The sequence below is a fragment of the Manis javanica genome, chromosome 4 (assembly GCF_040802235.1).
Source record: "Manis javanica isolate MJ-LG chromosome 4, MJ_LKY, whole genome shotgun sequence".
NCBI classification, from domain to species: domain Eukaryota; kingdom Metazoa; phylum Chordata; class Mammalia; order Pholidota; family Manidae; genus Manis; species Manis javanica.
In genome coordinates, this window is record NC_133159.1 from 111,606,711 (window position 1) to 111,622,105 (window position 15,395).

Genomic DNA, 15,395 nt, shown 5'->3' on the forward strand with positions numbered 1-15,395 from the left:
CCTTGAACAAGTTACCCCATATCTCTGTCCCTCCATCTTGTTATATTTAAAATGCAAATAATAAGTAAAGCCCCCAACATGTAAGACTAATGTGAAACCAAAATGAGTTGATATGTGCAAAATAATTAGTGCAATATCTGACACACAATGAACATATAATAAGGGTTAGCTTATTAGAGTGTAAAGTGGTACAAACATATCAGAGAATAATTTATCAATATTTACTTAAATTAAAATGCAGAAACTGAAAACACATATCCCCTATGTATAGCCTGTCATTTTTGGGGTCTTTGACTTTCTAATCTAATCCTGTTGCCACCCCTGCAGACATTTTAAACTAGCCACTCACAAATCACATTCACAAGGAATCACCAGGAAGTTGATTGAGTGATGCTCACAGGGATTACAAATAAAGCACAAAAAAACAATCTCATTAAAATGAAGCGCAGATGGGTCCATACCCTACTATTGAGACAGGGACCGTGGGTGTAGTCAGAGCAGGGTGAGGGCCTCCAGTGGGGAAAAGCAGGGTGGAATATTTACAGTCCGAGCAATGTAACAATGCGCAAAGAAGCCCCATTGAAACTCTGTGAAGCATTATGCAAAGTCAAGGTCACACTAATTCTCTAGGGAAAGATACCTAATAATATAGACGTCTTCAGTGAGCTCAGTTAAAGGTCAAAAGGCCAGGAGCTACTTGGCCTGGAATGTTTTGACTGTTCTGCAAGGGTATCAGCATAACCCATGACTCTGCTGTCAGCCCTGGCAATCAGACTATGACCCAGACAACCTTCAGGACAGGGCAGGTGATGCAAGTCCACACCCCTAAGTTTTTTCATGTTCTCAAAAAATCCTCAACTGTCTATAAAACCCCCTAGACAACGCACCACTACGGGCTCTCTTGTCCCCTCCTGGCGTGAGCCAGGAGCTCTATTCTCTCGCTTTATTTCTAAATAAAAGCCTGTACCTTGCTCTCCTACCTTGAGTGTTTGTGAAGCTCATTCTTCAGCTTCGTGAACAAGAACCCTGGCATCACTATCTATGACAAATATGTGAGGAACCCATTTAAATGGTCAGTATGTCTGGTTTCAGTCTTGACTCTACTTTCTAGCCTCAGAGAAGTCATTTCACTTCTCCGAGCTTTGGCTGTCTCTTCCACAGAATAGCCCAGAGATACAAGATTCTCTCTATAAGCTTGAGCCTTTTTATGTGTCTCCATTTTCCAAGGTAGAAAACAGCCTTCAGATGTTCAATGAATCATAATCTACTATGGTAACTGGAAAATCCCACTGCACAGTTGCATTACATTACACAGAAAAGAAAATTCAAAAGATTATTACCTGAAGTAGAAATATAAGAAAAAAAAAGAGGAAAATCAATTGTAGAATTCAGGTCCTTCCACCATGGGAATAAACCAAGAGATGGGATTTAAAGGAATCCCTTTCCCTGCCTTCTTTCATGCAGAAGCATCTTCCTCACTCACTGGAGTTGTCCATTGTGCCCTGGGGACATGTTCTAGGCCCACCTCTGTGCTCTGTCTACACTGCTTCCTTTGTCTGATGCCTGATCCCTACCCTCCATATCTATATGTCTGATTCCCACTGGTCTTTCCAAGGCCAACTCAAATAGTAGTGTTCCATACGCCTTTGCAGACCTCCACATCCCACTCAGACATAATGCCCCTCCCCAGTCTTAATAAAGTCATGCACTGCTTTGTGACAAAAACAAAAAACCTGTTACCTGAAAGAATATTCCATGAAACACCAGACATGTGGTAACAGTGCCTAAATCTCTCTTTCACAACTGTATAAGAAAGACAGTCATGACAACGCTCTCAGAAGGTTTTATATTTGAGTACCATGGTTAAAATGGCAGAGTTGGAGAACATAGGCACATGAAACAGTCCAGCGTCTGGGCTCTGTTTGGTATCATCTTACCCAGATGAAAACTTCCCCATCCACACACACTGAAAATTTCAATTTAGGGGGTTAAGTAGGAAAGCTAGAGAGAGCTATACATAAATAATATTCTCCAGTGGATTAATTTACAAAACATGTTGCTTAGTTTTTAATATTAAGCTATATTTATTAAAAATCTATTAACATAAATTTATCTATTGAAAATAGCGGTAGTTTTATTGCCTTCCGGTAGCTACCTGGAGCATTAATTTGATATATATGGTTTCTATATGTATTCCAAATGAATATATGTGTGTGTATATATATATATATATATACACACACATATATATATATATATGATACATATTTGATTTCTAACAGTCAAGAAAAAAACCACCTGGAAGAAAAATTAGTTATTTTTATGTGTGTATTACATTGATTATATTTGCTATTATTTATCCCAGTTTTCTCTTGTGTTCTTAAACTCTTAACTCTGAAAGAAGCTTTGCTGGGAAAGGAAAAATGTGACTCCTATCTGTGAATATTAATGGTAACAGTCTAAAGAGGCTCAGAAACTCTGACCTGCCTTCTCAATCAAAACACCCAGATGTTCACAACTTTTCTGGGCAAATATTGTGTTGTGTATGATGTTATTCAAGCATCTCAGGTCAGGAGGACTTAATGAAGTAAGAAATAAGAGAACTGTACAACACAAAAGAATTGTGCCAATGTTCCAAAATTTATATCTTCAGTCTCTCTGCATGGTCTAGTACAGAGTTGCTCAAGAAGTCACTGCCCATCATGGACACTGGTCCTCAGATGGAATGTACGCTCTGTGTCTGATTTTATCAAGGAAGGGGGACATAGGGAATTCAGTTGCTTTTATGTGGCTGTGTGACAACCTCAGCCCTTTGGGAGTCTCATGTGGTCCGATGTTTTTCCACTTTTTTCTCATGGGAGGTGGGGGACAGTCCTTCCCATACTGGCTCCTGTCATCAGCTATCATTCAGCTGGTGTCAAGAAATTAAATATCAGTATCTACAGATTAGAAAGTCAGGTACACTGTAGGTGACTAATCTGATAACCTCTTATTCCTGCATGGCACTAAATAAGGTCTCCTACAAAAATTCTCTTGAAAGACAACCTAGTTGTGCCCGTGCATTCTTGCCCTGTATAAATAACAGATGTAACTTACCATACATATTTTCAGATTCTAATTTGTGTGAGGCACTAAATACTAGTAGATAAGATAGACATGCTCCCTGCTTTTATGGAGCACATAGACTAGTGATCTTGAAAATGAAATTGTAGGGAAAGGGGTACAGGGAGAACCTGACCACCTCTGAACCCAGAGGTAATGTGATCTCAGTTGAAATCTTTCTTGGCAAAAGAGTAGCAGTGGATTTATTTTCAGTAGGGAAAAATCTCTCCATAATCTTTAAGTCAAAAAATCAAAGCAAATGACAAGAAATAAATTTTTGAAAGAGAATAAACAAGAATGTGTATTTTATTTAATCAAGAATGCTACATATTTGGCATGAAAAGTTTAACTACTGAGTATCTAAAGGATTTTTCCTTAAAGCAGATGATTTTTCTTTTTTCTTTATATCATGGACATCTCTGCATTCCAAGTGAAAAGATACAAAAATAGGGAAAAAAAATGGTAGAACACATCACTACAGGAAAGATGACTGTGTCTTTCAGCTCAAAGCAATTTGGGCTTCAGAAAATGCAGAGAATACCAATGACATCTTAATGTGCTCAAACAGAATTAGATAATATGAATTGCTAGATATTTTTGTGTTCTAAAATGCCTCTCAGTACTCACTGATAGATACACAAAGCATTTCTCTTTATTAATTATTTAATCATAATCATATATTCCTCTCCTGACAAATTTAATTTTTCCTCAGGCCAAAACATAGTTGGAATATATCTTTTCTAATAAGTCTCATTTTAAAACATTATGAATGAATATATTTTATGCTGTAGACTAGCCTTTTCAATAAGGGGTAATAATTTATAATTTTAAAATTCACATATTTTGGCCTTGAAATGATTTATTTCAGAAGAATTTTACAAAGCTTGCCTTATATGACAGAATAAAGATTACAATGAAAAAGTATTTGTCATTCATATAATGTAGCCCAAGGAAGTAAAAATTGAAGAAATCATAGCACTGGTTCTTAAAATTATTGGGAAGAAGAAACTAACAAATACCTCCTGAGAAATACTTGTTCTGTGTTAAATTATTTTGTTTGCTACTGTTGCTTTAAAGATTATTAAATGAAGAAAAAACAGCTGTAAATGTTGTTTATCTCATTTGCTTCCTGAATTCACATATAACTAATAAAATAGTCTTCTGAACACTGATATTCATGCAAAAATTATGATCCCATGAATTCCAACAGTCATATTTACATTTAAAACACTTTCAAATTAATGTTTATAACTACAATTGAAATGTTATTTTAATGAATTACAATACACATACACTCTGGGAGTTGGGGTTTTCCTGTTTCTTTCTGGAGCCTTTGGGGTGTTTATGCCATTGCTTTTTAAAAGTAATCTTTTTATTGAAATATAATTGACACATACAATTTATTTGTTTCAGGTGTACAACATATTGATTAGATAATTATACAATTACAAAATGCTCATCACAATAAGTATAGTTCCCATCTGTCACCACACAAAGTTATTGCAATATTATTGACTATATTCCCCCTGCTGTACCTTTCATCTCACAGGGCTTTGTTTAAGACAGTGATATGTATATCCTGGTAAAGGGTCCAGAAAAGTAATCATGTACAACATGTTGAGTACTTAAATTGTTGCACTATTGCAAGCATTTTACATGCTTTATCTCAAATAATCCTTATAAAAAATCCCTAAGAGTTATATATTGTTACTATCTTCTTTATATATGAGGAAAATGACACTTAAAGAAGTTGGTCAAGTTGGCCAACTGTGTAACTAACTGTGCGAAAGTCACAGAACAGCAGCACCGGTCGCCAGATCTACCTCACTGCAAGTCCACTGCTCTTAATCCCTTCCTAGACGGTTTTGGAGATACGTTCATAGTGAGTTCTCTGCCTCCAGAAGTCCTTTGCAAATCTTCTCCCTGGTCTTTGTGTAGGCAAGGAAGAAAATGAACGGAGTTAAATAGTAGATAAGAAATGTATATTTCTGCTCATCTAAAAGGTAGTTTTACCTTGAAGTTCCTTTCTCTCTTCTTATTAACTCTCCTAAATTCTCCCATGTCTTTTAAAGAAAAAGTTTTGTTGTGGATTGAATTATGTCTCCAAAATAGATAGGTTGAAGTCTTAACCTCCTCCCTCAGTACCTGTGAATGTGACCTTATTAGGCTTTTTCAGATGGAGCTGAGTTAAGATAAGGTGATTAGGATGGGCCCAAATCCTATATGACTAGTGCAATGGTAAGAAGGAACCTTGGATAAAGACACATGCAGAGGACAATATCAAGTAAAGACACAGACACAGAGAAGATGGCTGTGAGAGGACAGAGGTGGAAGGCATGTTGCCACAGACCAAGAACATGTGAGGCTATCAGAATCTGGCAGCGATATGGAAGGATCCTTCCCTCAAAGCTTGAAAGGAATCTTGATTTGGGGCTTCCAGCCTCCAGAATCATGGAGGAATTCCTCTTTTCCCTATGAGGGCTGAGCTTTACTTGTCACTGGTTAATTCAGAGCAGTATTTGATTGAGATTAACTTTTATCTCTAGCTCTCATAGCTGATAATATGATTTATACTATGTAGTTATTACATATAATCCAAGTCCACTTGAACAAAAGTTTAGTTGCATTGTGTAACTATCTTAGTCTATTTAGGCTGCTGTAACAGAATACCATAGAGTAGGTGGCTTATAAAGTTCTGGAGGCTGGGTAGTCCTGTAGGATCTAGAGAATCAAAAGTTAGCATAAGCACAGCCATCTTAAAGGCCTAAACACCACCCTCTAACCTAGAAGGAGGAAAATTATTAGAACCTTGAAAAACAAGTTAGTCAGCCAGTGTTAATTGTAGTGACCTTTAGTCAGCTAACCTCAAATCAGTTAATCATACATACCAAGCTTATCTTGCTAGAACCACCCTAAACATTCTGAAAGTGATTTTATCTAACCAGACCTCCAGGATGTGGCGTCAGCCGAAAATTTATGTGTCTATGGAAAAACACTGTATTGTGGCTGTGGAAAATGCTGCCCCTTTGAAAATGCTATAAAAACCTCTGGCTTTGTGTGTTCAGGGTCCTTGTTGAGACCCGCTGCGTCAGGCTAACTTGGACCCCAGCTAGCTGGTTCCTGAATAAATTCCTCTTGCTTGTTGCATCAAGAGATGCCTTTTGTGAGTGAATTGGGGCGGCGTCCTCCTCAGGGAGAATCCAACATTTGGGGGCTCGTCCGGGATCGTGCGCTCACCCTGCTTCACTCCCGAAGCCATTCTTGGAGGAAGAGGTAAGGTTAGTGGTGCCTTGGGTTGTCTGTGTTCTGTTTTCTGTTTTTCAGTGAGACCGGTCGGAATTCTGAAAGGGTACCCGTTGTCTGGCAGCTGTCCCGATCCCGTAAAGGGGTCGAGACTGCGGTCGGTAGACGTACTTGGAGCACCGCAGGCTGCAACCCTGGGGGACGCCTCAGGGAGGTTGCAGGGCCAGGGATGCCTGGTAGCCTCTCATCTGTTTTTCTGGCAAAGTGAACCTGATGAGATAGGGTTGATTTTTGGGCGCCAGGAGTATCAACCCTCCGATTTCTTTCGATTTCTGTTTGAAAATCTGAGAAAAACAAAAAGCGGCCACTGTGTGTCTAATTTGTGTGTGTCTTTGTTTTCTGTGTCTTTTACAAGCCTGATTATTGTTATACTGACAGTGGGACAGACAGTGACGACCCCCCTTAGCCTGACGTTAGATCATTGGACGGAAGTCAGAGCGAGAGCCCATAACTTGTCAGTAGAAGTAAAAAAGGGACCGTGGCAGACTTTCTGTACCTCCTAATGGCCCACCTTCAATGTTGGGTGGCCCTCGGAGGGGACTTTTGATCTCCCCACTTTATTAGCAGTAAAAGCCATTGTCTTCCAGGATTCGCCTCAAGGACACCCAAATCAGCAACCCTATATTGTAGTCTGGCAAGAGTTGGTGAAAAACCCACTGCCCTGGGTAAAGCCCTGGGTGCAGAAGAAAACGGGCCCTCGAGTTTTAGCTGTCCAGACCCAACCCCAGAGCAAGGAAAAAGAAACCACTAAAGTTTACCCTGACACTCAAGATGATTTGCTTATGGTTGATGACCCCCCTCCCTATCCTCCTGCCCCTACAGCACCCCCAGCCCCGGCACCCCCGGTCCCAGCACCCCCAGCCCCAGCACTGCCAGCCCCGGTACCCCCGGAACCGCCAGCCCCTGGTGCTGAGGCAGTGGAGCCGGCTCCGGGACCTGCCCAGGGAACTCGGTGCCGCTGAGGGGCCACCTTGGACCCACCGGGTATTTTTCCTCTCCAGTCTTATGGAGTTCCCATCCTTGGGGAAGAGTGGGACCCGCCTTTCCAACCTCTGCAATATTGGCCATTCTCCTCTGCTGATTTATACAATTGGAAAGCTAACCACCCTCCTTTTTCGGAGGAACCACAGAGACTAACGGGACTGATAGAGTCTCTGATGTTCTCTCACCAGCCCACTTGGGATGATTGTCAGCAGCTCATACAGGTACTCTTTACCACAGAAGAAAGAGAAAGGATCCTCCTGGAGGCGTGAAAAAACGTGCCTGGGACTGACGGACGACCATCGCAACTCCCTCATGATATAGAAAGGGGGTTCCCGCTGACCAGACCCAATTGGGACTTTAATTCTCCAGAAGGTAGGGAGCGACTAACCATCTATCGCCAGGCTCTGGTGGCAGGTCTTCGCGGGGCCGCAAGGTGCCCCACCAATTTGGCCAAGGTAAGAGAGGTTAGTCAGGGAGCCGCTGAGGCACCCGCAGTGTTCTTAGAACGCCTGATAGAAGCCTTCAGGCGGTATACTCCTTTTGACCCCACTTCTGAGGAGCACAGTGCTTCAGTGACTCTTGCCTTTATTGGGCAATCAGCACCTGATATTAGAAAAAAGCTTCAGAGACTAGAAGGCTTACAGGATTTGTCGCTGAGAGACTTGGTGAAAGAAGCTGAGAAAGTTTATCATAAGAGAGAGACTGAGGAAGAGAAGGAATTAAGGAAGGAAAAGGAAAGGGAAAGTAAAGAGGAAAAGAGGGACAGGAAGCATGAGAGAAATTTAACAAAGACCTTGGCCACAGTAGTAGAAAGTAAGGGACGCCCGCCCTCTAGTGGTAGAACTAGTAAAGCAGGGTCCCTGGGCAACCGACCTCCTTTGGATAAAGATCAGTGTGCGTACTGCAAGGAAAAGGGGCATTGGGTGAAAGAATGCCCTAAGAAACCACCGCGGGGACCTCCGAAGAAGGTGTTGTCTCTGCTGGAAGATGAGGATTAGGGAAGACGGGGCTCGGAGCACCTCCCCGAGCCTAGGGTAACCCTGAAGGTGGAGGGGCAACCCGTTGAGTTTCTGGTGGATACCAGTGCTCAACATTCTGTACTGACCCAAGCTAGAGGCCCTCTTTCTGGCAAAAAGTCTTGGGTGTTCGGGGCCACGGGCCAGAAACAATATGCATGGACTACCCAAAGAACAGTGGACTTAGGAGTGGGACAAGTAAACCACTCATTCCTTGTCATTCCGGAATGCCCCACACCCTTGTTAGGAAGAGACATCTTGACCAAAGCCGGGGCCCAAATATCCTTTCAGGCTGAAGATACCCGAGTGACTGATCGAGAGAAAAACCTTTGGGCCTAAGTATTCTGTCCATAAGATTAGAAGACGAGTACCGCCTTTTTAAGGAACCAGGACCCTCCCGAGTTAGTCAGGGGTGGCTTAACCAGTTTCCGGGGGCCTGGGCGGAGACGGCGGGTATGGGGCTCGCTGTAAACCAGTCCCCGGTGGTCATAGAATTGAAAGCCTCAGCCTTACCAGTAACTGTAAGACAATATCCAATGAGTAAAGAATCCAGAGATGGAATTAGGCCCCATATCCAGAGGCTCATAGAGCAGGGGATATTAGTAAAATGTAAATCCTCATGGAACACTCCCTTGCTGCCTGTAAAGAAAGCGGGAACAGGAGATTATCGACCAGCGCAAGATTTAAGAGAACTTAATAAGAGGATACAGGACATTCATCCCACTGTGCCGAACCCTTATAACCTGTTAAGCTCTCTGGCCCCAGAAAACACCTGGTATACAGTCTTAGATTTAAAAGACGCCTTCTTTTGTTTGTGCCTGCACCAGAGTAGCCAACCGCTGTTTGCTTTTGAATGGAAAGACCCCTCCACAGGAACTACTGGACAATTGACCTGGACTCGCTTGCCACAAGGATTCAAGAATTCACCCACCCTCTTCGACGAGGCTTTACATCAGGACTTGGCCTTTTACCGAGCCTCCAACCCACAGGTAACTTCGTTACAATATGTTGATGACTTACTGATAGCAGCCCCTACTCAGGAAGCCTGCCAAGAGGCCACGGGAGCCCTTTTGACTGAACTTGCTAAATTGGGATATAGGGCATCTGCCAAAAAGGCACAGATCTGCCAACAACAAGTGACTTATTTGGGATATTCCCTGAGAGAGGGGAAAAGGTGGCTTACTGAAGCCCGAAAGCAGACTGTGACGCAGATCCCGGTTCCTACTACTCCGCGCCAAGTTCGCGAGTTTCTAGGGACGGCAGGGTTTTGTAGATTATGGATACCCAGATATGCCACCTTTGCCGCCCCTCTGTATCCCCTAACCAAAGGGGCGGCCCCGTTTGTTTGGGGACCTGAACAACAGCAGGCCTTTGATGATATCAAGAAGGCCCTCCTGTCGGCACCCGCTCTGGCCTTGCCAGATGTGACTAAGCCGTTCGTCCTTTTTGTGGATGAACGGAGCGGAGTGGCTCGGGGAGTGTTGACCCAACAATGGGGACCTTGGAAGAGACCTGTCGCCTATTTGTCAAAAAAATTGGACCCAGTGAGTAGCGGATGGCCTGCCTGTTTGAGAGTAGTGGCGGCAGTGGCCCTCTTGGTTAAAGATTCTGACAAACTGACACTGGGACAGAAACTCACTGTGGTTGCTCCACATGCGTTGGAAAGTGTAATCCGGCAGCCACCCGAGAGATGGATGTCGAATGCCAGAATGACTCACTACCAAACCTTACTCCTGAATCGTGATCGTGTAGAGTTTGCCCCCCCTGCCATCCTAAACCCGGCCACTCTGCTCCCCGATTCAGGGAAGGAAGTGCTCCATACCTGCCAGGAAATCCTGGCTGAGGAGACAGGGATCCGCCGGGATTTACAAGATCAGCCCTTAGGAGGACTGGGACTCCTGACTTGGTATACAGACGGGAGCAGTTACATCATGAATGGTAAGAGAATGGCTGGAGCTGCAGTAGTAGATGATGACCGGATCATGTGGGCCAGCGGACTCCCAACGGGCACTTCTGCACAGTGTGCAGAACTCATTGCCCTGACTCAGGCTCTAAGGATGGCAGAAGGTAAGAGACTTAACGTCTACACTGACAGCCGATACGCTTTTGCCACTGCTCATATACACGGGGCTATTTATAGACAGAGAGGGCTGTTAACTTCTGCCGGGAAAGATGTTAAAAGCAAACAAGAAATTTTAGATTTGTTAGAAGCCATCCATAAGCCTAAGGAAGTAGCGATAATACATTGCCCTGGACATCAGAAAGATGACTCTCCAATAGCTCGAGGAAACCGGAGGGCGGACCAAGCCGCAAAGCAAGCAGCTCAGGGAATGAGCATTTTACCCCTCCAAGTGTATCCGGAAGCCACCCACATTAAGAGCTTCCAGTATACACCTGAAGATCTCGTTTGTATAAACAAATTAGGGTTCAAAAATTCCTCGCCCCAAGAGATATACAAGTCTGAAAAAGGGAAAGTTGTCCTGCCCCAGAGAGAGGCAGAAGAATACTTAAGGCAATTACATCAATTGACACACTTGGGAGCAAAAAACCTAAAGACCTTGGTTCGAGACTCCCCTTATCATGTTATTGGATTAGGAAAATTGGCTGATGAGGTTGTAAAAAATTGTGTTCCCTGTCAATTAGTAAACGTGAGCAAAAATCAAGCAATATCCGGGAAAAGACTTCGAGGAGATCGCCCAGGAGCTTATTGGGAAGTTGACTTCACTGAAATTAAGCCTGCTAAGTATGGATATAAGTACCTTCTAGTTTTCCTAGACACATTTTCAGGATGGACAGAGGCATTCCCCACCAAAACTGAGACAGCTCAGACGGTGTCTAAAAAGATCCTTGAAGAAATATTTCCCAGGTTTGGGATCCCAAAGGTAATCGGCTCCGACAACGGCCCTGCCTTTGTTGCCCAGGTAAGTCAGGGATTGGCCAAGATCCTGGGGACAGATTGGAAATTGCATTGTGCATACAGGCCCCAGAGCTCAGGACAGGTAGAAAGGATGAACAGAACTCTAAAAGAGACCTTGACTAAATTGTCCATAGAGACTGGCTTATGTGATTGGTTAGTCCTCCTTCCCTTCACCCTGTTTAGAGTCAGGAACACTCCCGGCCGCTTTGGACTAACACCCTTTGAAATAATGTTTGGGGCCCCGGCCCTGCTCCAATCAGCACATCTTCATACATTCCCCGAGTGTGCAACTAATAAGTTTTTGCTTGAAAGGTTACGAGCCTTGGAGGCTGTGCAGAAAGAGGTGTGGGCCTCCATCAAGGAAGCCTATCGGCCAGAGGACCTCTCGGTGCCTCACCAGTTCCAGGTGGGAGACCCTGTCTACGTGAGAAGGCACCAGACAGGAAACCTCGAGCCGCGGTGGAAGGGACCTTTCATCGTCCTCCTGACTACTCCCACAGCCGTGAAAGTGGACGGCGTCTCCTCCTGAATACACGCTTCACATCTAAAGAAGGCACCCCCACCGGACCCAGACTGGCGAGTAACTCGGACTGATAACCCCCTTAAGCTTCGCTTGTGTAGAAAGAACTATGTTATTAGTGATTCTGATGTTCCTGCTACCTCCAACCCACCAGAACCCTAACCCTCATGAACCCAGGTTACTGTCATGGCAAATCATTACCCCAGCTTCCCGCCAAGTAGTAGTCCAGTTAACAGGACAACACCCTAAGGGAACCTGGTGGCCTACCCTCACTGTAGATATATGCACTCTTTTCAAACAAGACCCCTGGTATGAAGATAAAGTTGGGGTACCCGGATGTGGCACTTGGGATTATACAGTGCATTGGGGCCCTGGGACTATGAAAGAGATCCAAAGTACCTGCTTTTATGTATGCCCGGCCCCCTCAACCGATGCCGAGGTCTCACAGTGTGGTGGGCAGACAGATTTTTTTTGTAAAAATTGGGGTTGTGAGCAGACAGGGACATGCCATTGGCTGACAGGAAGCGCAGGGAGACCTCCTCCAGGCCTCATAAAAATCCAACGGGGTGCCACTCATGCCCAATGCAGGACTAATCCCACCTGCAATCTTATTGACATCTCCTTCACAGATGCAGGAAAAAGGGCAACAAACTGGGAAAAAGGGCTTACATGGGGACTAAGACTCTACCAGAGTGGCTATGATAATGGAGTCTTGTTCATGCTCAGGCTTAATGTAGAGACTCCCCCGGCTATCCCAGTGGGACCCAACGCTGTCCTGCGGGATCGGCTGCATCTCCCAGCCCCAGCCCCCGAGCAGACCCTAGCCCCACCTGTGGACTCTACCACCACTCCCTCTGTCTCCACTCTTGGCCAAGTTACCCCTTTTCCTAGCACAGGACAACGCCTTCTCAACCTCCTTGAAGGGGCTTTTCAGGCCTTAAACACCACCAATCCTAAAACTACTGAATCCTGTTGGTTGTGTTTCTCTTCTGGGCCGCCTTATTATGAAGGATTAGGATTGTTGGGCAGTTTTAACAGGATGACCTGTCACGAGATCTGTAGCTGGGGGAGCCATAGGAAACTAACCCTGACCGAAGTAACTGGAAGAGGAAGATGTTTAGGTACAGTTCCCCCCACCCATAAAGCTTTGTGTAATGAAACCATAGCTGTAACCTCCTCAGGTGAAAATGAGTATCTAGTCCCTCCTCCCGAGGGATAGTGGGCTTGTAATACTGGAGTGACCCCATGTGTCTCTACTTCTGCCTTCAACTCCTCCCGCGATTTCTGTATCATGGTTCAGCTGGTGCCCAGGTTGATGTATCATGATGATCTCTCATTCGTAGCTGAATTTGAACCTAGGCATAGATATATAAGAGAGAGCTGGTCTCGCTGACCTTAGCCGTGTTGTTAGGGATAGGAGTCGCAGCCGGAGTGGGAACGGGGGCAGCCGCTATTGTCCAAGGGAACCAACATTATGAAGGACTAAGGACAGCTATTGATGAAGACTTAAAGACCATAGAGCAATCCATTACAAAACTTGAAGAATCTCTGACTTCCCTCTCTGAGGTAGTCTTGCAGAATAGACGAGGGCTGGATCTGCTGTTCCTAAAAGAAGGAGGACTGTGTGCAGCTTTAAAAGAAGAATGCTGCTTTTATGCAGACCATTCTGGAATAGTAAGAGATTCAATGTCAAAGCTTAGGGAAAGGCTAGACCAGAGAAAGAAAGAACGAGAAGCTGGCCAAGGGCTATTTGAATCTTGGTTCACTAGATCCCCGTGGCTTACAACCCTGATATCCACTCTGGCTGGGCCCTTACTCATCCTTGTGTTGCTCCTCACTTTAGGACCCTGCATACTAAATCGGCTGATAACTTTTGTTAGAGAAAGAGTGAGTGCCGTTCATGTACTAATGTTGAGGCAACAATATCATTCACTCACCCAACAAGGAGACACAAACATTCCATGGTTGGAATGCCCCTAAAGAGAAGTGGGGAAATGTAGGATCTAGAGAATCAAAAGTTAGCATAAGCACAGCCATCTTAAAGGCCTAAACACCACCCTCTAACCTAGAAGGAGGAAAATTATTAGAACCTTGAAAAACAAGTTAGTCAGCCAGTGTTAATTGTAGTGACCTTTAGTTAGCTAACCTCAAATCAGTTAATCATACATACCAAGCTTATCTTGCTAGAACCACCCTAAACATTCTGAAAGTGATTTTATCTAACCAGACCCCCAGGATATGGCGTCAGCCGAAAATTTATGTGTCTATGGAAAAACACTATTGTGGCTGTGGAAAATGCTGCCCCTTTGAAAATGCTATAAAAACCTCTGGCTTTGTGTGTTCAGGGTCCTTGTTGAGACCCGCTGCGTCGGGCTAACTTGGACCCCAGCTAGCTGGTTCCTGAATAAATTCCTCTTGCTTGTTGCATCAAGAGACGCCTTTCGTGAGTGAATTGGGGCGGCGTCCTCCTCAGGGAGAATCCAACAGTCCAAGATCAAAGCACCAGCAAATTTGGTATCTGGTGAGGGTCTGCTTCCTCGTTCATACACAGCCATTTTCTTGCTGTATCCTCACATGGCAAAAGAGACAAGGGAGCTCCCAGGGGTCTTTCTTATAAAGGCATTAATCCCATTCATGAGGGAGTCCTACTCATGACCTAATCACCTCCTAAAGACCTCACCCCTAAACACCATCACATTGGGGATTAGGTTTCATCATATGAATTTGGGAGGAAGGGACACACTCAGTCTATAGCAGGTATTTATTAAAGAGATTTAATATATTGTAGGATCTGAAGAATCAAAAGTTAGCATAAGTACAGCCATCTTAAAGGCTTAAATACCACCCCCTAACCTAGAAGGAGGAAAATTATTAGAATCTTGAAAAACAAGTTAGTCAGCCAGTGTTAAATGTAGTGACCTTTAATTAGCTGACCTCAAATCAGTTAATCATACACACCAAGCTTATCTTACTAGAACCACCCTAAACATTCCGAAGGTAATCTTATCTAACCAGACCCCAGGATGTGGCCCCAGGCAAAGATTTATGTGTCTATGAAAAAACACTGTATTGTGATTGTGGAAAATGTTGCCCCCTTTGAAAATGCTATAAAACCTTCTGGCTTTGTGTGCTCAGGGTCCTTGTTGAGACCCGCTGCTTCGGGCTAACTTGGACCCCAGCTAGCTGGTTCCTGAATAAATTCCTCTTGCTTATTGCATCAAGAGACGCCTTCCGTGAGTGATTTGGGGCGGCGTCCTCCTCTGGGAGAATCCAACAATATCACCTTAGGTCTGCCTATCATGCACACTTTGACAATTACCCACAGAGAGGGACAAGGAGTAAATAGAGAAATGTCATGAATGTTTGCAACATAATGATGTCATTACTCCCTTTTCCCTTCCTCCTGACATTTCCAGTAATTTCAGCCCTTATTTAGCAAAGTTAAATTACTCCCTATCAAAAAACTGGGTCTTATCACTAGACATCTAATCTCATCACAGTATTGTGATCCAGACGTAAAGCTCTCCAGAAACTGCTGTCCCACTGAGATTAA

At 44.1% G+C, this 15,395-nt stretch overlaps 1 protein-coding gene across 3 annotated transcripts; it reads left to right on the top strand.

Moving 5' to 3' along the window:
• Positions 1–7,122: 7,122 nt before the first annotated feature.
• Positions 7,123–15,087, top strand: LOC140848997 (uncharacterized). Of its 3 annotated transcripts, none has more exons than XR_012130387.1 (3): positions 7,123–9,394; positions 10,209–10,343; positions 11,635–15,087. XR_012130387.1 is itself a non-coding variant. In XM_073234662.1 (3 exons), the coding sequence occupies exons 2-3, from the start codon at positions 9,259–9,261 to the stop codon at positions 11,849–11,851; spliced, it is 1,779 nt and encodes a 592-aa protein (XP_073090763.1). In that variant the 5' UTR covers positions 7,123–7,761; positions 9,233–9,258; the 3' UTR covers positions 11,852–15,087. The 3 variants fall into 3 exon arrangements, 2 of the variants coding, with proteins under 2 accessions (XP_073090763.1, XP_073090762.1); XM_073234662.1 differs by having other exon boundaries at positions 7,123–7,761; positions 9,233–9,394; positions 10,209–15,087; XM_073234661.1 differs by having other exon boundaries at positions 10,209–15,087.
• Positions 15,088–15,395: the final 308 nt, after the last annotated feature.